The 23,653-nt window shown below is 39.9% G+C and overlaps 1 protein-coding gene across 1 annotated transcript; it reads right to left on the bottom strand.

The window, feature by feature from the left end:
- Positions 1-5,225: 5,225 nt before the first annotated feature.
- LOC117394142 (protein sel-1 homolog 3) lies at positions 5,226-19,168 on the bottom strand. Its single transcript, XM_033992166.2, has 24 exons — positions 19,059-19,168; positions 17,807-18,314; positions 16,986-17,112; positions 15,713-15,834; positions 15,029-15,144; positions 14,719-14,768; positions 14,121-14,244; positions 13,146-13,284; positions 12,891-13,031; positions 12,607-12,812; positions 12,325-12,504; positions 11,327-11,449; positions 11,053-11,193; positions 10,546-10,608; positions 10,297-10,473; positions 9,462-9,589; positions 9,029-9,112; positions 8,839-8,920; positions 8,538-8,613; positions 8,334-8,452; positions 8,070-8,191; positions 7,577-7,691; positions 6,521-6,584; positions 5,226-5,741 (listed from the first exon to the last, which is right to left on the bottom strand). Exons 1-24 carry the CDS (start codon positions 19,110-19,112, stop codon positions 5,485-5,487), a joined length of 3,318 nt encoding a protein of 1,105 aa, XP_033848057.2. The 5' UTR covers positions 19,113-19,168; the 3' UTR covers positions 5,226-5,484.
- Between the last annotated feature and the right edge of the window lie 4,485 nt (positions 19,169-23,653).

Below are 23,653 nucleotides of genomic sequence, written 5' to 3'. Positions count from 1 at the left end.
AATAATAATAATGCCATAAATAAATATCATCCCACAGTTTAGCGATGAATGTTGTGTTTAAGTGACTTTACATTGACAGGTGTAGTTCACAAGAACAGTCCAAAGCTATACCCAAGTGACCTACACTCACAGAGAGACCTTGTGAAACTTGTAATCTGTTTAAAGTGATACACTTGATACACTCTGTACATTCCTGGGAGTCACCTCAAACATGCACATTTATTTGATAAGGAGGTGATAAGGAGACACTGACAGTAAATGTAAAACCGGAGCAGACTGACTAATGTCCCTGAATACAGCTCACGGTGATAAAAGGCCTTAGCCAAACACAACCCTCATAATTTACCATAAAGTAACACACCAGGACAGCACCCCCTCACACTCTACACTCTGTCCCATTTCTGAATATCACTGTTTACTTTTTTTATGCTGCATACAAACCATAACAGACGACTGAGGCGCTCCATGTGTGTCCTCCATACTGTCTGTGAGGAAGAGCTGTTTTCAGTTTCTGCTTATCCCAAAACAACTGTATTTCCATTTTGCCTTTTTCTCTATTAAATATGTTAAAAGCATATTTCTACCATAGAGCAATTAATTTGTCCTGTACAAGATGATCTGCTTTTCTTTGGATACAAATTTGAGCTCAGATTTACTTTTTTTTTTTCTGACCCCATACTTTTACTCGAGTAATACTTTGTTTTTAGGTATCAGTACTTTGTCTTGAGTAAAAAAAAAAAAATCATGTTTAAAATACATTTACATTCAAAGTGTTTTTTTTTTTGTTGTTTTTTTCCAAATACTTTAATCATAGTCATTATTTAGGCCACTACATTTTACTTGTACTTAAGTAATAATATTATAATGCAATGTTACTTACTTATTTGAGTACACATTTTGGCTACTTCTGAATACGACATTTATCCAGTCTTTCCCTTTCCCTCTGGAGAACATTTGCTTTCAAACCCACATACAGATATGAATGTAAGTTTTGTATAAGTTATGACAGAATATATTTTAGTGTTGCCGTGGGAGATGACATTTCGGTCCTGATGGAGGATATGTCCTGGGAACATCCAGTGCCTTTATTAGCAGGTGACATTTTTTGGGCTAAGTGCAGCTGCGACCCTGAGCTACTGAGACCAATACAGCCACACCAGAGTACAGTCCCCACCCGGCAAACATCGTGTAGTGTCTCTACTTTTACACATTTTACATTCACATCATGATCCAGAGACGGTCAGGTAGCAGATGATAAGGTCTGACGCGTGTTTCTAGCGTGTGATAAACATGTGGAGGGAGTGAGGGGGAATCCAAGGTTAAATGACTCTGAACACTGAACGCATCACTAAACTCATTTTAATCGGTTCTTAATTGATTCATATTTTATTTAACAGGGTCAGACAGTCCATTAGATGCTTGAGTTACACTGCTTTGAATGTGCCAAGACGTGAAAAGTACATCTCAATACTAATGTAGAGATACTGCCACTTAGCAAGAAGGTTGTGGGTTCAGTCTCAAGTACCTCACCACTACTGCATAAAAAAAAAGAAGTCTGTTTTAAAGGTGTGCTTTGCCGCTTTTCAGGAATAGGACCCACCACCTGCTTGTCTCCATGGTGATGTTACTGCATGGCTTGAATGTTCCACAGTATGAGAAGCAGATGTCACATTACTACTATACAAATCTGTAAAGAAGCGAGAACGCATGTTTTAAAGGTATATTCGCGCTGTATAACCACCTTTACTAATAGAAATCCTGTATATATTTAATGCGTTACTGCAGAACAACCTAAGCAGTAACATCTTTGTGGAGATAAGCAAGCAGCAGACCCCCCCCACCAGAAAAGTTACACAACGCCACTTCAGCCTTCACCGTGTATACTTCATTAGACTTTTCAATGTATAGCCCCATGAGCTGTTATATGCAGATGTTATGCTCAGGTGGAGGACTGCATATGGCTAAATATAGTTTAGCCCCCACTGCACTGCATGTATATGTGCTCACTGTTTACACGCTGCATCAGATTGAGCTGCCAGGAAATCCACTGTATGTTTTGTTTATGCGAGCGCTCCACGGGCCCAGGCATTGTTCTGTGACTCAAGTCGTATGGAAATCCAATTGGCTGTTCCAACTAGTAATTTTTCACATAGGAGATTAAGTGTGCTGTCAGCGGGGGTGCCGGGTTTATTAAGGCCGCTCCAACCATTTGAAAAGAAATGTAATTAAATAAGATGTTTAGCCACTGCAACATCAACTTATTATATTAGCGTACAGCATTAAATTTGCAAGCTATTTTTGTGCTAAGTTGATAGAGCGGAAATCATTTATAACAGGAATGGCAGAGGAGTAGAATCACGTGCGAAACTGCAATATTTACTGTATATTTAAATATCCACTCCTTTTGTACGTTATCAGAGAGAGCGAAAACGAAAACAGTTGAATCAGTGAGTTTTATTCAGCGGGAATAAAAAATAAAAAGAGATTATAAAGTGGTTGTGATGGTCTAAGGCTGTTCTTATCTGATGTACAGTAATCTTCAAGGTCCATCCAACTCCAGTCTTATCGATGATTCAACATCGCAAAATCAGATTTAAATGAGGTAATGCACGGAATCATAAAGAACAAATTATTCTTCTGTCTGAGCACATTTGTATAGATGGATATTGTGAAATGGAATAAAATGTGTGCATGGAAATTACAATCTTTGCTTAATATTTGTGGACATAGGCCTTTGCGAGTCGATCTGGTGTATATGCAAACCTACTTTACTCATTTAAAACTAAATATATGTTTGTGCTTAGTCTTTATTTGAAGGAACATATATACAGATCATTGAGAATTGATCTACTTTTCTGCAAAAAGATAGTAAGTATAAGTTGAAGGCGCATTCTAATTCTATGCCCAACTTAAAAACATGTGCGTTTAGTTTTTTGTTCGGTAATGCAATTTTAAACCTTAACCCTGTGAGCACCAGTAGCACCTCTGAACATGAACTGTGCTGATGATTCTTCTACTTTGACCTCAAAACTGAATGCGTGTCTTCATTTCCTAAGAGAGAAGGTTTCTATTGAACTTTCAGTCATATTTAACTTACCCTGAACTCCACTGAAAAGTACTTTTGATGTGTACTCTTGTATATTCCCTTTATATTTCTCTTGCCTGTTTGCTTCTGGGCTGTACTCCCTAAGTCCTGATTTGTTTTGATCCTGAAGTTGAGAGCAGCAGGCATGTTTACTGCACAAAAGAGTGAGTGAAAAGTAGCATGATGTTCTTGCATTAGTGGACTGCTCATTTAAAAAGCACAGCGCTCTAATGGGCTGAAGGTATGAAAGAGGGACATCATTATTGCATCTCCAAATTACACTTCATAGCGCCTGATCTCGGCATGGTGCAATTTTGCTAATGACAAGCTTCTCCGATACCAAACAACATCACAACACTCACGGCTGTAAATACCAGTTAAGGGCTAACGCTCCTCATCCGAAACAAACGATAAACGCCAGTGGATACTAAATCCCCCCTAAGAAAATTGTCCATAATGTTATCTTTATGGGAGCAAAGGAGCAGCACTGGAGATGTCCTGTGTTGTGGATCAGCCATAGTAACACTGGTATTAAGTCTTGTTTGATTTTGCTTTACAAGTTAAAGATTACAGGTAATCTTTAACTTTTATAGGAGTCCTTTGTTACTGCTACTTAATTTCTAAATTAATGGAGTCAAAGTGAGAAAGTGCTTTATATATATGGTACAATCCTACTGACAATAACGTTATTTTTAGCTTTTTGTAGTAGTAGTAGTTGTAGTATTAGCAGAACTTTTACTTGCAGTGTTACCTTGGTGCCAAACCTTTATGGGTCGAACTTTATCGTAATGTGAGGACTAAAAGCTGTACACATACTCACTTAATGGGGATCTGTTTCCCTTATATGGATAAAAATCAGGTCCCATGATATTAGATAGTTTAAAGTCCAGGTACAGCAGATATGGGATAGAAGAGGTTAAGTTTAAGGGGGGGTAGGTTAAGGATAAGTAATGACTATGGTTAAGGTTAGGATCACTCTGCCCAAAAGGAATGTTTTTGTCCTGAAAAAAAAAAAAAAACAGAAATCCAAAAAGAGTGTGTGTTTACGTGTTATTGCCAATAGCAGTGAGTAAAACTAATATCTTATCTATGAATCCACAAGAGCACCTGCCCACGCGTGTAATCAATAGAGCCATGTGGAGTCGTCCTTGGACCAAATGTTTGAGTGGAAATCTGCTGCAACCTTCCTCTCTCTCTCCGCTGGGCCCCTTATCACCTGCACTCACAAATACACATGGGAACAATAACACATGCACGATAGAATCATAATGGCTGACCTATTAGACTTCCTGAAGACATCCGCAGCTCCCACATCACATCCTGCAATATCTCTTTTATGGGGCTATCTCTTTGAAAATGACTCTGTTCATGACACTATGACAAAACTATTATCACCAATATTTAATTGGCAGTGCTTTCAAATAAGAAAATCTGATGCCAACTCTACTACACACAGTAGCTGCTTTTCCAGATAATTATAAAATACAAAATTAAAGGAACAGTATGTAGCCTGCTCTCTTAATCACAATGGTTTTACCTGTATTTATAGACACATACACACTTTTCTCATTCTCAGTATATGGTTGGCTGCAGGCACCGGGGTTTAGGCAGTGAGGATTCAGATCAGAGAAAATCCTTTTAAAACAACTGGATTTTAGTATTGAAAGTGCCAACCCCACTGAGAGACTCATGTGAGAATCATTCTGCTGACTGATCGGATAATTGTCTTGAGAAACAAAACACCAAATTGTAAAAATAAGTAAACAACTTGGCCATATTCCCAATGTTTTTGTAACTAAGACTATATCAGCATTACAAGTGTTATCAGTAAAAGCAATATTTGATTTGAACATCTCTACCTCATATCTATGGATACAGTTATGTTTATCAAATCAAAATATTACATACAGTTCCTTTAAAACACATTCACAGGAACTATAAATAAATAGTTTGATTGATTTGATATATGATGAATATATATACTGTACATATATTTCCATTCTAACATATCTAACATATAGCAAAACAAACTACTATTATTAATCTAACCCAGTTAAGGAGTGTCGTAAAACCTTTGCCAAATTTGTATGCAACTCACTGCACACTGGGATACACATAATTTGCTGTGACAAACCCAGAAGAGAGAAGCCAAAAGGATTTTTATTTTCTCCACTCAGTACAAAACAATAAAAAATGGTTACCAGGGCAACATTATCAACAATATTGTACAGAAATACTCATTGTTATTCAGAAGATCACCTCACCTTTCTATTTCCATAATACAGAATGGGCCAAGGCTTCACCTACAGGACCTAGTGTGTCATCCTTTAAACACTGTTATAGTTTTGTGAGCACAGTCTTACTGTGGCACTTGAGTCATTGTCTGGGGGTGCTGTATGTCAGGGGAGATGATAGAGCAGTGTGGTCCAAAAGGCACAAAGACACAAGCCTGCAAGTGTCAGAGCCAAATCACATGTCCGGGATAGCCACTGCGCCCCTTTCTGTACGCTAATCCGGAGGCTGTCCGCTGGTATATAAGGCCCCCCTCCTCCCATAATGCCGTTCTGCTCTGCTGTGTTGGTGTTGATGCCATCTTGGCTGACAGATGATGTCCGTGCCCTCTGTGCGACCACGCGAGCGCTCGGGTGCTTTTGGTCTGTTCATTTGGACATAATGAGAAAGAAAGATTGGATTATTGGACCAAACAGAGCACCCACTTTTAGCTTCAGAGCTAACACATTGTAACAGTAGCAGAGCAATAAACAACATACAATTCAAAGTAATACTGTTTATACTGCAATACCAAACTACAAAGACATGTTTTATAAAGGTGCACTGTGTACATCTTCTGCAGTGTTCCACAGCATGGCATTAAACTTATCTATCTGTATCTTCACTCAGTTATGTGTGTTTATATCAGTAAAAATGGACTGAAAAAGGAATTGCACTGATCTGCCCTGTAATTTGGTCTTGTACCATTTTGTACCATCATGTCCACATGACGATGCATAATAAACTTATGCATCGTCATGTGGCATTCCAGGCAACACAATAATGTCTCCATGGAGATAAGCATACGACACTCAACTAGAAAAGTTATATAGTGCACTTTCAAATTAAATGACAAAATGAAACTGAACTCCAAATAAAACTCAACTAGAAGCTTATGTTTGGCATTGACCACTGCCAAGGCAATAGATCTGTATAATACAGCTCCCAGACCTGGACCCGGACCTGGACCCAGACTTGGACAAAAAAATTCAAAAATTCATGATCACTGACCCATTGTTGAACTTTCTTACAAAAAAAAAAAACATATATACAAAATACAAAATAAATAATTGACTCTTATCCTCATACCTCAGTCAAACTAAGGTCCTGTAGGTGGCGAAATTGTACCCTCTTGTGGCTAATTTGTGCAGGAGAAGTACTTACCCAGACACATCTTCAAAGGCACGCTGACAATGATGACACACAGCGAGAGGAACGATGCACAAACCTATAGAGAAATATAAATAAATGATATATCAAACTCAAAATAGCAAACCATAGAGTTGGGATATTTTATTTATGAGTTGGCAGCGCTTCACATTTTTACAGATTTCAATAATTAAAGGCATCAAAGGTATATAATCGGCCAATATCCACCACCCTGCTCTGTATGAGGGATGTCATAATGTTGGCAAAGTATCACAATACAAAAGTCTCATGATTGTAATCTCTGAGCTCCTAAACACATGGATTTGTTTCAGTAATAAATAATATGACCGTGACCCTTATACTGTGCAGTCATAAATAAATTACTGTATACAGGAATCTTTTTAATAAATAACAACTGCGCAAAATGCATAAATGTGAAATTTAGTGGAATAAATAGCATGTTTTCAACACTGTTAATACAACTTTGATTTGGATGTTGTTATATCCCTTTTAAAGATGCACAATGTTCCACAGTATAGCATTAAAGTTCATGGACAAGCAGGTGACCTCACCAGGCCAAGTTACAGGGAGTCATATTAATGATGCATGTTTTCAAGATACTTTGGAGCAATAAAAACACCTGTAATAGAATAAATTCACGGACACGTCTAATGTCATACTGTAGAACACTGCAGGTAAATCAATAACAAGATAAGCAGGTGTAGAGTGTGTATAGTAGTAAGAATACTCATGTCTTCACACCACACAACAACAAAACTTGCATGCTACAAAAAATGAAAGAGAAATTCATTATCGTTCACAAAAAAACAAACAAAAACATAACAAATAATTTAAAAATCATATTGACATAAATTTGTACACTTTGCAATTTCATTTTAGTCTAATGTCTGCAATTTGTATTTTGAACTGGCTCTACTTCACATTTTCACACATTTCAATAATTAAGGGCATATGGTGTTACCAAAGGTGGTTAGGCATCAGCCCAGCAGCATCCTCAGCACTTAAGTGTTGTACAGTGGGTGTGATTTGTGTGAGTGTGAATGGGCCTACCAGGACATGCTGTGGAGGACTCTGACTCATGCTCCTTAAGGCTCTCCCCATCTGGACCCAGAGCAGGGCTAACGCACAGGGCTCCACCACCCCCTCCCCCTCGCTCTCCACACATCTACACTCACAAACAGAGCAAGAGGCATGTCGGTACAAGAAGATCTGACCTCAATATGGGGAAAAAGAAACAAAAAAAACATCCTTTCCTTTCAAAAGAACTGCCAATGACCACAACACAGAAGGATTGGACTAAATGTTTTTGTTTTTTTGGTTGTTTTTTTTTCTGAATTGGTCAACCTTAACAATATCTACAATGCACTACATTGCTTAACACAGTTCAGCTGGTTAACATTGGTGTTTATGTTTTTTGGCTATGGTTTAATCATTGTGTAACAAAAGTTTCACTATTTCACTTATCAGCAGCTACAGGTGTGATGACTACAGTCTCATTGTTCTATGGGTTTAATTATAGCCTTTAGTATGTACAGTGACAGACCTGGTCAAGATTTTCTCCATAACAATATCAGGCTCATCTTGGCGCGAGACATTAAAGAATTCCTGGACCCTGGAAGGCAGGCTGTGGCCTTGTTGCATCAAAATGAACAAGTTGAACATGGCCTGTGTGAAAATACAATAATTCTGAATCAAATGAACAGAATATATTCATAATGCTCTGTGCACTGGTGTTTGTTGTTTGCCCAGGCCTGAGCCCATGAAAGTTGGATTGTGCTGATCAGAGTTGAGTTGACGGGAGTGTCACCTGGGGGCTGCCCATTAGCGCGGCACGGCTGTAGAGCCACACGGCCTGCACCAGAGCGGATAATGAGCCCAGCCCAAAGCTCCAGGACGCCAACAAGTAGTCCCCCATCTTCAGCAGAGCTATAAACGAAGATAAATACTTTCTGTTTATCGAGCAGATTGGCAGAGGGAGCGAGGTTAGAGCAAAATGAAATGAGGAACTCACCGGAAGGATGGGGATCATAGTTTAATATAGAGTAGTTTTGATATCTCCACTGACAGTCATAACCCAGATCCCACTCCTGCAAGCAGAGCACAGTGAGAGGCTGCAGCGCCATGATGAAAGTTATTTCATTAGTGGCTAATAATTTCCCTCCAGCTCAGTTTGGCTGCTCCGTATGTGACCAGAATTACACACAGTGTTTTCACGAGCCACTGATGTTGTGTTAAAAAGGCTGAATCAAAGTGAGAGTCATTACCATTTTAAACAGGGACAAGTGCAGCTGCTAAAAGCAGCCATCACTTACCTCACAGAGGTGAGCCACGTTGCTCTGGGCCAAACCCAAACCAGTTTCTGCTGCCAAAACATACTTGACGAATGCCTCCTGCCTACGATGTAGCACAATAACACGAGAGTGAACATCAGCCACAGAGAACCAGCTCACACAAGTGATTAAATGAGGACAATTGAAAAATAATGGATATTAATATCCTCACCAGGAGCCCCGGAGGTAGGCTTGGAGAGCTTCTCTGATCATAAATCCAAGATGTCCATTCTGTTCACACACTTTTTTTAGCATTCTGCGCATAAGGTAAAAGATGGCTAATGAATTATGCAATATCATTTACTTCACTTAAACTGGAAATATTTTAATCTTATCTAAAAATAGTTGTGATTTGTTGAGGTCATCTAAAAAAAGCTGTAGCAGCAGGGGACTCTTTAAATGCATAAGAAGGCACAGTAACATCGGTAAGCACAAACTGTGTGAGGCCACAGCAAAGCGGTGACAGTGACTCTTATTTTTAGAAATGCAAATTGTGGGTTCTGACCTTGAATTAGCCACTGTCATTGAAATGAGATGCCAGGGACTGCGGGCTACACTGCAACAGTCCAAAACAAGACTTTCGCCACCAAAGCGAAAGCTCCTACCTCACCGCTCTCTTTGCATCCTGGGACACCCCCTTCAGGCTGCCTGTGGACAGGTAGTGTGCAGCCTCCACTGAAGCGCCCACATGTCCTAACGCAGACGCATTCAGGAAGTGCAGGAAAGCTGCAGTCTAGACACAAGAAATACTTGCTCAATTCTTCCTTTCTGTCAGCTTCTTTTCCCTTCTAACCATAAATACAAACATACCTAATCATACAAACAAACACACCTAATCATACATACAAACACACCTAACCATACAAACAAACACACCTAACCATACAAACAAACACACCTAACCATACATACAAACACACCTAACCATACATACAAACACACCTAACCATACATACAAACACACCTAATCATATAAACAAACTTGCATGCAAACACCAACCATACAACTATGACCATCTGTGTCATATTCAACCTCAATACACAACACAGAATCTACTCTGATACTTTCTTATCAGAACTGGCATTACAGAAGCTTGTTTGCTGGATTGGACCCCAGTGGCCGACTTTACTCCCCATTTTGGAGACACTATAACCCAGTTAGCTATTCAGAATTTGGCTCACATTATATTGCATATCCATTTTTCCTGCTCCTACATCACCTCTGAAGACAAAATGCATAATTTATTCCTCCCTTGAATAAATTACTTAAGTAATTCAATTCACATTCAAAATGTACTACTCTGTATACTGCTGTTGTCTTTGTGTACTAGGTCATATGATTTAACCACATCATGAAAACTATAGAATGAAATAAACAGAAAGCCATGCCAATCAAAGGGATTCATTATCACGCACTTAATTAGGTTGAACAAGTCGCACCTCATTCCTCTGCGGCTGGTCTGGGATGGTGCCGCTCAGGTGATAAACTGCCAGGTTAAACATGGCCTCCTTGCTTCCATTAAACACAGCCTGCTCAAAGTATTTCACTGCCGATGTGTGGTCGTTCAGGATAATCCCGTGGTACCAGCCCAGACCATTCAAGGCATTAATTGAGCCCTACAGCCAAAGGAAATGCGCTTGAGCCAGTGACTGTAAACACACTTTCTTGGACTGAATTAGAGCACATACCATCTCTGCAGCCTTGTTTAGCAGATCCACAGCCTGCGTGTAGTTTCTCTTAACTCCCTGCCCCTGCAGGGATAAGCATCAATCACAGAATCAATAGCTGTCAAAGCACAGACAGGCACCAAACATCCACTGTTAAGCTCACTCATAATACAGATTGCTTTAACAAGATATAGACCATTTTAGTGTTTGTAAATAAAACAGCTGTGTCCCCAAGATATAGCACCATCAATTTAACACACCATAGTGCATTTCAATGGATGATTTTTAGACACCAATTATCACAGGATATAAAGTAGAGCCTAGTTTAGAAAAGACCTATCAAAAGAGGAATTTAACATGTTATTTATGTTCTAGTAAATAGTTCGGCCGCGTTCATAGTCTCGAATTATTTATATTTTTTGCTGGAGGGCAGGGGCCAAGGTCCCACGAGGGTTGGGGGGGGTCAACAAATCTGCAGCATAGAGTTGGGACCTGCCCACTAGCTGATCTAGAACACAGTGAAATCACCTTAATGAGGAGGATGGAGTAGTGGTACATGGAGTCGGGGTCCTTCATCTGCAGAGCGCTCCTTTCCAGCCACTGCAGTCCGCCCGCTAAGTCTTTGGGGAGGCCATTTTGTCCCCAGTACAGCATGGCTCCCAAGTGTTTCTGCACATAATAGACTTTTTATTGGCTAACAACAACTCAGCCAAGAGGATCATAAGGAGTAAATTAAAAGGGGCTTAATTTAGCTTACACAGCACAGTTTTACATGCTAATAAAAAACACAGTTAGTACACACCTGGCTCTCCACGTCCCCTCTCTCAGCCTGGTACTTCAGAAAGTCCACCACATCCTTCCCAGCAACCTCCCTCTGAGCCAAGTCCTCAGGTTTCCACAGATAGATGTGTTCAAGAAGGTATTGCTGACATTAAAACAAAACAAAAAATAATACAATCAGGTTTGAGGACAACGGGCTTATATTACAATTTTCACGTTAACCAGTTAATGCATCATTTCTATTTCTATTTCTATTAAAAATGGAAAGAGTCAGTTTGACATATTGAATAAAAAACATTATTTGAAAATACTGTGTTTTTGAAGTAATTTATTAGTTTTTCAATGGTGTAAAAATGTTTTATTTTTTGTAAAAAAACACTTTATTCCGTGCTTTTATTCAAAACCTACCTTGAACTGTGCTTTTCATTCCCTCACTTGACTTGAGTCGTACCTGTTTCTTACAAATGCAGAGGACAAGCAAGAACTGCCTACAACGCCATTTAAAAGCTGTAGATTATTTTAATATTCACTTTCCTCTGCGCGTGTTCTCCTCCTATTTCTGAGGAAGGATTACCAATTCAAATAAAGAGTTACAATGTTATTAAAAAGATGCCCTTCAAGTGTTCTCCACTCTCTCTGAACTCAAGAAAAGCCAAGCTAACAAACATCAATAATGTCTGGAACTCATATCATTACATTTACTATATTACTCAAAACAATCAATACCCTTTAAATGAATGTGAAGTGATAACACAAGCTCATAACTTACTCCTGCATTTGTAAATAGAGCAACAAGATGCACAGAGGCTCTTGAAGTAACTGTAACCTCTGTTCAGTCTTTTAAACTAAATCTGAACCTGGGATGTCATTAGTACTCAGGACAAATCACATGACTCGCAATGAGAGTCACTTTAGACAGAGAAGATGGTGATAACATACAATGTAAATAAGGCTTTTTTCATTCATTAGCAGGTTCTTAGTCAGTAGAATTTGTCTGTTACTTTACTTCTGCTCACTTACCGTATTCTGATGTATTTTTTCCATGTCGATGTTGTTCTGGATTGCCATATTGGAGTAATAGCTATAGGCCATATCGAAGTCTTTGGAAAAGCCATCAATTCCTTGTGTATGCTTGTACCCAGCATGCATCAGAGCAAACCGGTCATCACCCAAAGCGCCGATCAAACTGTAGATATGCCCCTGCAAAACACACACACAGGCATACCAATAAAATACCAATCGATGTGATTCGTCTTTGTAAGTGTTTCAATTTAAAAAACACCAAAACTGCATTGACTGTACCTTTGGCTGATCGACCGCATGTCCCAGCCCAGAGAGATGGAGAGAGGCCAAGAGAAGAGATGCTTTGTGATTCCCAAAACAGGAGGCTGAGTGCAGGAGGGCTCTTGATTTCTCTGTCATATTAATTTCCACCTGGTCCCCGATAAACATCGCTCCAAGTCCCTCATCGAACAAGCCACTCCTGAGATCCTTGAAACTCAAATATCCTGTCGAAAAAGATGAAACACTTTCACAAAACACTTGCGACATTTAGCATGACCGCTCGGAGTGCAAACCATACTAACCTTTTGGTATCTGCTCCTCCATTGTTCCGAGAAAGTGGAAAAATGCAGTGTGTTTTTTCTGTGATTCCCAGGTCCATCTATGTTTGCATGTTTTCTCGGCAAACTGACTCCAGATATGGATAAAGTGGGGTTTAGAGACACCTGCGCCAAGACATAAAATTCAACTGTCACCAGCATTTTCAGCAGATTTAATAGGTGCGATTTGTTCTTATTGATGTTTTTTTCAAAGAGCAACTTGTCAAAACAATGTTGCACCTTGTTTGACTGGTGACAAGAAATGGCTGGCTCTGACTTCCTCCTGGTAGATGCGAGTAATGTCTTTTAACTCTTCACATTCAGTATGAAATTCAGACAGACCCATCAGCACGTCTCTGGGATTAAGTTCATGACTTATCTGCAACAAACAGACACAAGTATTTGATCATTTTTCTCTATAATCATGCAACACATTCTGACCACCTGTCTTAATCTAAACCATTAACCACATTATAGTTGTTTTCTTCTCATTTGCCGTTTCCTCAAAGTAATTTTTGAAGTGATTTGTGTATGTTTGAGCAATCTTTAATCGCTTCTTTTCAAGATGCCATTTTGCCAATCGCTTCTGGCACATGCCCACTGCTCTGTACTTACTTCATTCTTCAGTTTTATTGAAGAATGAAGTCTATTGATGATACACATAGGATTTGGCAGCATCGCATAATCATTTAGGTATAAATGAAAAAAAACCCACTACTTGCTAACATGATCTGCGGCGGGAGAGGGGCCGTCAGCTTAACATTTGTAGTGATGATGGGGCACCACACCATCATTTCTAATCTGGAAGTCAGTGGGCTTGTTTCTTTTAAGTTGTTTTAGCTGAATATTGTAATTTAAAATGTGCAAAGTATAACATAATGATGCACGGGTGTCATAGATCATATATTGCACAACAGGTCTTTAACTTTTCTGAGCTACAGTAGTGAGCCTGAATTCTGCCCCACAAGGGGCAGAATTCAGGCTCACTACTGTACTCTCTATGCAACGTTTTTATTTATACTAACTCAGGACTAGATCTGCAGTCATAGATATGATTTAACACAACTATAACACAACTAACTTCTATAAAATAAACCTCTAAGCCAATTTGTCACCAACATAAACACCATTACTGTAACAACGCGTTATTCATTTCAACTGTCAGTGCAGTTGTCATGATGTTACATCTAAATACTGCGTCGTTCGTCATATTACCTTGTTAGTGCCAAATCTGTAGTACTTCACGGGGCCATAATATCCACGTATACTTCTGGCATATCGACTGCCCCCGATCACAAAGTGTCCATCAGTGTCATCCAAATGTATGTTATTCTGAAACCTGTGGAAGTAGTAAAATGTATATTTATATAGCAACGATAAACATACTCCTTTCTATCAATACTGTTATGTGCTGTGTGTAACTGCGAGGGGTTCTGACAGGTTGCTTCATTGACCCAGTGAAGGATGTGTCAAATGCAGAGGAGAAATTTCCCTACGTGGACAATAAAGTACATAAAGTGCACCTTAACCATAATATTAATACATTGGCTAGATGAGGTGTGTTATATCATCCAATGAGGTTGTATTGCACACATACATAGGAAAGTTTTTATGAGATCTGAAAACTTAAGAAAAAAATACAAAATGGATTTAAACAACACATTTTCCAGAGCCTGTGATCAATCAGATTACACAACACTCACATTAAAGCTACCCCCTGCCTCCCCACCAAGATATCAATAAAACAACATCTCACAAGGGCTCTGAGCGTGAGTTTCTCTTATGCGTTACTTATAATACAGAAATATCTTACTCATATCTGGACACGTAGAACTGACTGTCCCACGTTGTCTTCACCTCCACCTGAAAGTAACAGACACAGTGAAATGCAAAAGAGTACAGCACGGAAGCAAAACTGGTGAGCCGTGAACAACTCTAAATTGCAGAACACTTTGCAATTGCCCGGAGTTCCCCAGCTGGAAAAGACCATTGTTCTGGATCTTACAGCTGTTACAAAAAGAAATTAGACACTGAAAAAGCAGTAGTCAGATGAGATGCCACAAGCTGCATTCAGATTTTGATGTTGTTTTACTCTACTCCCGCTGACTTCAAGAGCTCTATACCTTTGTACCCTCCATGTAGAAGTCCAGTCGGGTCCATGTCCAAAGGGGAAGGGCCACGTTGGTGCGGAAAGCCTCCTCCTCTCCGTTTGTCAGATGGGCTTGAATTATGAGGTCGCCTGCACCAGAGAAAAGACAGTTGTCTTAAAGAGTTTTCTTCAAGACTCTGGTTATAAAAGGCGCACTATGTAAATTTCTGGTAGAGAGTCCACCACCTCCCTGTCTCCATGCAGATGTTATTGCTTTGCCTAGAATGTTACACCATATGGCATTAGAATTATCTATCACCACTGATACCTTCATCAGACAGATAATTGAGCTAAACATCTATGCCTGTTTACCACATAGATAAAGTCTCATTTGAACCACTCAAAAAAAATTTCAAGTTACTTTAAAGTTAGAACTTTGAATTGGGAGTCTGTCACTTATTTTCTTGCATGTATTGAATAACAGGTGTTTATTACTGTGAGGGGGGTCGGCCTCTCCACTGATCTGACCTGTAATGTAGCCTGGTGGCGTCACATGCTTGTCTTAATGTAGATGATTAAGTTTAATGTCATTCTGTAGAACATCTCAGGGTATTAACCTCTCAATGGAGACTGGCAGTTGGCTTACCCCCCACAGGAAAGCTGTATAGTGCACCTTTGGCTCACAGATATGTGTTTTTGCAGTGCCTGAGGTGCCCACCTGTGTCTGAGAGCTGGATCAGAGGAGAGTCAAACATCTCATCATTGTTGAGGTGATGGAAGATGGAACACTGTGCTTCCTGACACCACTGCACCAGGTAGATCCACATGGACAGTGCCGCTCTGCAAGACAGACCATAAAACTCAGCCTGACAAATCATTTAGTTTAGCTCTCGAGGCGTGATGTGGGGTTTGACAAAGTAAATAAAAAATGCTGTGTGCAATCTGCTAAAACACTGACCTCGGCGTCTCTCATTGACCATAAATAAAAATGCTTTATGCTCTGGTGAGGAGGCGTCATGAAGCCAGTAAAGTAATTTATAATGAGAGAGTAGTGAAAGTAAGTGAGTGGAGATTGGGCTAACATCTGCCAACTCTGAAAAGCAAACAGTCAATGAGCTGGAGCCTCTCAGTCTGCTGCTGCCAGGCCACTTTTCAGGCTATCATTTAGGACTCATTTGTTTAACTTATTTGGTTGTGATGCCGTAACATTCTCTAGGCTAATCTCCATGAAGGAAACTTCTGCTTTGGACAATATACAAGTGTTTTGTGTTCATTATGGTTAAATTGCACATGGGATATAGAATAGTAGCAGGGCTGCATTGCCTTGGAAAATCACAAGAATTGCGGTTGCAAGTAGGTTTGCAATTGCCATTTGAATTAGGATTCAGGGCACAGAGCACATTTAAAGACATTCAGGGACTCTAATAAAATAAATACAAGAAACCCAGAGACAGAGATTTGCCCCATTCCATTTGCTTGTGCAGAAAATGATATTACTTTAGTAATCGTAGTCTTTGTGATTTGCTAATTACAAAGAGATCAATAAGTACACTGCAAATCACTTCTATGAATTGGTGTTGCACTAATATCACAACTCCCAGGTTTTTGCCAAATGTGTAGAGTCTATTGTCTCTCATCACAATGATATTTAGAGCTATATCCTCTATTGTATGCAAATAAATTGTACATGCAATGTGAAAAAAACAATTAAAAAGCACAGAGCACAGTCCTCGCAACTAACTGCAAACACTATGTTTTCTCGGTGGGGATGGTTATATTGTACTTGCGTCCAGCTGACATCGTCAAATTCTATTGAATTCTTCCAAAACGGTATAGTCTATAGTCTGTGGCCTTTTACATTGACCCTTTTGCAGCTCTTCCTGCTTTGACAACATGTGGCTCTCCCCTGGATGCACTGTCTCGCTGTGTGGTTAAACTCCTGCTCAAAAGGCGCCCATGGCTGTTATGAAACACTCATTGTTGTTTCTGACCTTGGTTTGGTCACAGCACGGCGGCGCAGTCTCTCCAGGTCTGCGTCGATCAGCGGCCAGACCCTGCGGACCGCTCCAAAGCCCTCCCCAGTGCTGGCCAAGGGGAACTCCAGCAAATTCATCTCCACTGCACAGACAAATATCTTTATATATTTGCACTGGCTCATGAGCAGTGGACGCATCTGCCAAAATGTCCTCAAGATGTAAAGCTTCTATAAAGTACAAATTCTATGTATCAAGTAGAGTTATTGATACCCATAGACTAATCAATACTAAAACTGGTATAGAACTCAGATACTCATTTGTAAGTATTCATATTAAAAATAGCACATAAATAGGACAAAACTAAACCTTTTCTGAACAGTTTTAGAATGATTCAAATCTAAAACCACATGGTAAAGAAAATGCTATTATTTTGTGTTGAAAATTACACTGTAGTGTCCAAAAAATCAGTTTCCTTTATTATTATTGTGGTATTGAAATTGATAGTGAGAAAAACCCTTTTCCGACATTAAAATCTAATTTGAAGTTTTAGTATTGTGACTTAGTACTTAGTAGATCTAGCTGTCTAATCTTTTGTTTGTTTTTTCTGTAATATGCTATAGATATAAAATATATATTAAAAAAATCCTGTTAAATGAATAATCATTTCCAGATTCAAAGTTAGTGGGTCAACATCCAACACCAAAGATTGTACTTCAAATTCAAAAGTATATGTAAGCAGTAAGCCTATAGTATTTACGTAAATACATCAAATTTAACCTATAGTCACCTATAGTTTTTTTTTTTTTTTAAAAGAATGTTTATGAAAAGTGTCTGACCTGCCTCCTGCTGGCAGCGTGTGATTCGCAGAGTGTTTATTCGCCACATTAGCTGTGAGGGCCATGAAGGGCACTCAGTGGGAGGCCTGCTCGGACGCTCGGAAACCGGAGTTATCTGCAGCTGTTTAGAAACCCTCACAATTCCATGTTTGTGCTGTATCCAAGCTCCAAGAGTCACATTCACCACCTCTAAAACCTCCCTGTTATGAAGACTGCCCCGATATAGAATAGACGGGGGTAAACGTAGGAGCACCTGGTGTGTCCTTATGCCCCCGGGAGCACGGATGAGCCATGTCCTCCTGAAGATGACCAAATTTGTCTCTTGTAATGTGGTCGCCAAAACACGGACGCCGAGCTGACACGGCCTGGGGCAGTGGTAGTGCAGGGTGACCGTCGAACCATCCACCACTTTGTCAGGAGCAGAGGCAAACGCAATGAAACCGTGATGTGAGCTGTCAGCATCCACGGAGGAGGAGGACGCTGGAATGACTCGCAACATGTAGAGGACCTGACAGAGAGTGACACAAGTGTAAACACAACAATAACAAAGTAAATATGTGGTTTGCAATGTCTCACCTTCAATGAACGAAAAAGAGAAAAGGTGGTGTCTAAAAACCAGGACTAAACCATGACATAACTGTATCTTAACCAAGCGTGAACCATGTTAGTTAAAATACACTGCGCAAAATCATAAATGTTTGTTAACTAAGACTTCACGACTGCTTAACCTAACCTGACCTGCTTAACCTCTAGTCAGGTCAAGTCAAATGAGGAGTGAGTAATATACTACACATGGGCTAAATGTACACAAAACTCACGATTGAACTAACCTTCTACTTGTCTAAACTTTGTAAATACAAGAAACAAAACTTAATTGCTAAATGCCATGCCTATGTACTGGCAGTCGCACCCACACCACACACCAAAACAGATTGCAGCGTTGTGGTATAAGGAAATATGCCAAATTTCTTCTGGTTGTTTATTTTCTGAACACAAGGGCTATTGTAGACTGTAATCATGCATGTAACCCACTCCAAAAAGAGAGCGCAAAGAGCAAAGCAACAACAGTCTTAACTCATTAGAGCCAGTCTCCAAAAGAGGCCAGGAACGGATTAACCAAACCATCACATCAACTAGCAACGAACAACAAAAACCAGATAAAAGAACAACAAAAGGAGTCAACTCTAAGCTAAACACAAAATATCAGATCAGACAATATGTTACAATATGAATTAACAAAGACACATCCTACCATGATTACTGATGCAGAGAAATATCCATGTTTTAAAGAGCACTTGGAGGTCATTTTTAGATTGTTTTAATTCTGTGCACCATGTAACAGCTGAGTCTCATCAGGAAGTCAGAGCATGTACAGTGACATCCCAAACAGGTAGTGTGTGAGTTTGGATACACCCAGAGACATCAGGCACTGCCTGATATTCTAGTTTAACAACTTACTTACTGCCATTTGCATAAGGATTTAAAGGGCTCAATTCTGATGACAAGCAGAGGTATGTTACCTAGCAACCATGTTAACCATAGTAAGGGCCAAAACTGGTCTAAATTACACAAAAGTTAAGAGTTCACAAATGAAAATACATGACAGCATATTTATTTGGTTAGATCAATGTTTAAACCTGCAAGTACATTTTCCCTGCTTTTGGTTAGAACTGATGTCAGTTAATATAGATACAGGATGAAATTAAAGTTAATATACGGTACATATTAATAGAGGTATTCAGTTTTAAAACTCACTCCTACCTACCTGTATTTTTCAACTTTTTGCTTTCTACTTTTCTTCTCAAGCTCCCACTTAACTGATATAAAATTATGATGAATATTTACCTCGAGTACTATCCCACAGAACCAGGTAATATTTAGAACTATATTAATTGGTCAATATGTCACTTGATTGTGACAAAATGGACACTAAGCAATAACCAACTTGATAAAATTTACGTTCTATGACATTTAAAACTGAAAGTAATATCGAAAATGATACTGGCAAAACAGAGCCCAAACCTGGTTTGTGTTTATGCCATGTTCTCTGTTCAAACAAATACAATCAAGATAAAAATGGAAAGTGGCCTTTCAAAGTACTTCTCAAGGGTTGCACTAAAACAAAACAAACACTCCAGTCCTTGGGCAGCTTTTAGTTCTGCAACAAAGGTTTTCTTTCATTCCCTGGCATTATTTTATACAGAAAATTCATATAATTCCTTTATTAGCCTATTCTATTTAATAGTACTGAATGCTACAGGCGGATCCATGGTGTGGCACTGAACTTATCTACGTACATAGGACAAGCAGGTAACACCACTAATTTACAAGTGAAATCTGTGTCAAACCCACACACAGTAAAAATACATGTTTTACAAGGTATTCTAGACATGAGTTATTGAGTAAATAAAAGACTGTGAGTTTAATGCCATACTGTTAAACAATCCAAACTAAGTAACATCATCTACACTGACTCAAGCAGGTGGTGGACCCTCTAGCAAAAAGTTACATAGTGCACCTTTAGGCAAATTTGGATTGTAGGCAGTTGATTGCAGGACCACACACAACACACACACAACCAGCAGTTAACCATTCAACAATAATACCTGCTATGATACAGTCCGTTGCCCCATAGAGTCCTGTTCTATCAGATGGACTCAGAGGACTGATCAAAGCCGAAAGTCTAACTTAATATGATATGCTCCAAGCCAAGCCTTTCGCCATTAGCCCCGCCGTGTCCTCTTTGGCCCTCGCCTACACACGACTTTGAAGAAATCTGATCTGAAAACGGCCTGATGTGGCAGCCAAAACTAATTACCCACGGGCCACTGACTACATGTGCATCAAAGTCTTAGAGAGAGGAGGTAACGCTGTTGCTGATGCTAGAGCTGATGATTAATGCAAGGTACGCCGCTTGTTCCCCATATAAAGGCCGATGGTGGATGAAATCAATCTGTGCTTTTGCGTTTTACGACTTTCAGTTTTCCCAGATAGAATTTTTGGAGATCAGATTTGACAAACAGGATTTTGAAATGGCTCTACAGGACCTCTGCAAGTATGATGACTTTTGGGGACATGTCAAATCAAGTGGTTCGTCATTGTTGGGAAATACGATTGGACTTAACTACACCAGAGATTTACTTTTGAACCCTTTTAGTTTTTCCATCCCAGTGACAGAGTACTTAGAAGAGAGTCCACTACAGTTTGGACAAGTCCGCACCACTCAAATGGCCAATGACCTTTTCTTAACACACTCCACCGACTTGTCAACCACTTCATTGCCTTCATTGTCTTCACAGTCTGTTCCTCTTCCATTTCCACTGTCCCATGGAACTACCACTTTGGCTTTCATCTTCCAGGGGGGGGTCTTGGCGGCCGCGGACACCCGGTCTAGCTGTTCTGGCCAGGTGGCGTGCCCCGCTGCCCAAAAGATACTCCCCATCCACAGTCATTTAGTCGGGACCACCTCTGGAACGTCGGCCGATTGCGCACTTTGGAAGAGGATTCTGGCCCGGGAGTTGAGGCTGTACCAGTTAAGACACGGAAGAAGGTTATCTACAAGGGGGGCGGCCAAATTGTTATCCCACATGCTGCACCCATTCAAGGGGACAGAGCTGTGCGTGGCTGCTACTTTGTGTGGGTGGGATCATGGGGGTGAAGAAGACACTGAATGTCTTGGAGGAGATTTTGATCCAGTGAAGTGCAAAGAAAGAGACACTAAAAGTCAAAAAGCCAAAATGGATAAAACTCAAAATGTGTCGTCTCGCTTTGGGCCGAGAATGTTTTATGTGTGCAGTGACGGGACACGGCTTCAGGGGGCGCTCTTTTCAGTGGGTTCCGGATCGCCCTATGCCTACTCCATATTAGACCAAGGGGTGGAGTGGGGGTTGACAGTTGACGAGGCTATAGCCGTAGGTAGAGAGGCGGTGTATAGAGCCACACACAGGGATGCGTACTCCGGGAACTGTGTGGACGTCTATCACGTCTCTTCAAAAGGCTGGACGCGGAGAACAAGGGAGGATCTGAAAGAGGAGTATTATAGAGAGAAAGAGAGGAATGAAAAGACTAAATCAAAGAAGAAAAGAGGATTTAAACATGATAAGGCTGATGTATGATGTTGTATGTATGTATGATTCAAAAGGACTATAAAAATTACTATATTAGACGAAAACTAGAATGGACTATAGAGGTGGGAGAAATTATTTATAACTGTTGTTTTGAATGAAAAATCTGAATATGTTCTTTAATTAAACTGATATTTCTGCACTTTTGTGGTTACTTATATGGTCATTTCATATTTTGTGCGGTCCTTGACCCTCAACTTACAGGCACATTTTAGCACATTACTGATACATTGTTAAAATATTGTTATTGAAGTCAAGATATTCATTTTTGTCACCCACTCCTTAAATATTTATTTAACAGATAAATCAGGATCAGATACAGAACCACAGCATATCAGGTCTTAAAAGGTCCTGGGTCTAAACCAGGACTAAACCGGGACTAAACCAGGACTATCGGGTCTAAATCAGGACTAAACCAGGACTATGGGGTCTAAACCAGGAATAAACCAGGACTGTTGGGTCTAAACTAGGACTAAACCAGGACTGTTGGCTCTAAACTAGGACTAAACCAGGACTGTTGGGTCTAAACTAGGACTAAACCAGGACAATGGGGTCTAAACTAGGACTAAACCAGGACTAAACCAGGTCTATGGGGTCTAAACCAGGAATAAACCAGGACTTTTGGGTCTAAACCAGGACTAAACCAGGACTTAAACAGATCAAAAACACAAGTTCAAATAAACTAAAATAAGACCCAGACTAAGCGAGAACTGAACCTGAATCAAGACAAGGCCAAAACTGTTACAACTAAACCAAACCTGAGTTAAACCAGATTAACTGATTGGGCATGTCTCAATGTAAACTTTTAATATTACGATTACTGTGGAAAGAATCACAATGTTTTAATAAATTCTTCAAGTCTTTGGCCAGAATTATGAAATCTATCTTCCAGAGTGATAAAGCCAAGTTACATAAAAGTACTGACACTAGCTGTAGTTCTTCAGAGTTTGAATTGAACCAAACCAGGACTAAACTAGGTCTTAAATAGAATAGAGAACTGAACCCAGACTGAGCCAAAACTACTCTAAGCCAAGTCTATAATAGAATAGGCAGAGTAAATGAAAAGGAAGACAGTGCTGGATGTGGCGCTGCCTGGAGAGACAGGAGAGAGATGAGACTCGACAGGCAAACATAGGGGAGTATTTTGGAGCTGTGATGGCTTCAGATATAAATTAATGAACAGGACAGGCAGATGCATCCTCCAGGCGTTTTCTCAAATGATTTGGGAGACGCATATCGTTCCCACTAATCAACAGCTGATGTTTTTCTATTGTGGTGAGCTAATAGCACTAGGACGCGCCTGGCATTTGTGATTTAGCAACCAAAACATCATCAATGAATCTGTGGGATTTTCAGATAATTACAGTCTTTATTCCTGTGGATAAGGGACAGGCCAGGAGGACGGCACCAGTGATGAGCCAGGTCTAAACCTGGACTAAACCAGGACTAAACCAGGACTATGGGATCTAAACCAGGACAATGGGGTCTAAACCAGGACTAAACCAGGACTATGGGGTCTAAACCAGAACTAATCCGAGACAATGGGGTCTAAACCAGGACTAAACCAGGACTATGGGGTCTAAACCAGAACTGAACCAGGACTATGGAGTCTAAACCAGGACTATGGGATCTAAACTAGGACTAAACCAGGACTATGGGGTCTAAACTAGGACTAAACCAGGATTATGGGGTCTAAACCAGGACTAAACCAGGTCTAAATCAG

Source organism: Periophthalmus magnuspinnatus, chromosome 4 (genome assembly GCF_009829125.3).
Source record: "Periophthalmus magnuspinnatus isolate fPerMag1 chromosome 4, fPerMag1.2.pri, whole genome shotgun sequence".
Taxonomy (NCBI): domain Eukaryota; kingdom Metazoa; phylum Chordata; class Actinopteri; order Gobiiformes; family Gobiidae; genus Periophthalmus; species Periophthalmus magnuspinnatus.
Note: the sequence above shows the minus strand (reverse complement) of the source record. Positions and strands in the feature narration are given on the sequence as shown.

Bases quoted from the DNA above. Each gene is read 5' to 3' on its own strand.
- LOC117394142 (XM_033992166.2), bottom strand. From the start codon at position 19,112: ATGACCTCCAAGTGCTCTTTAAAACATGGATATTTCTCTGCATCAGTA. The intron at 11,450-12,324 runs GTAAGTGAGCAG...TTTTAATGTCAG, and splicing joins AAAAAATACATCAGAATACG to CAATACCTTCTTGAACACAT. The intron at 8,192-8,333 runs GTGACACTCCCG...ATTTTCACACAG, and splicing joins CGCTAATGGGCAGCCCCCAG to GCCATGTTCAACTTGTTCAT.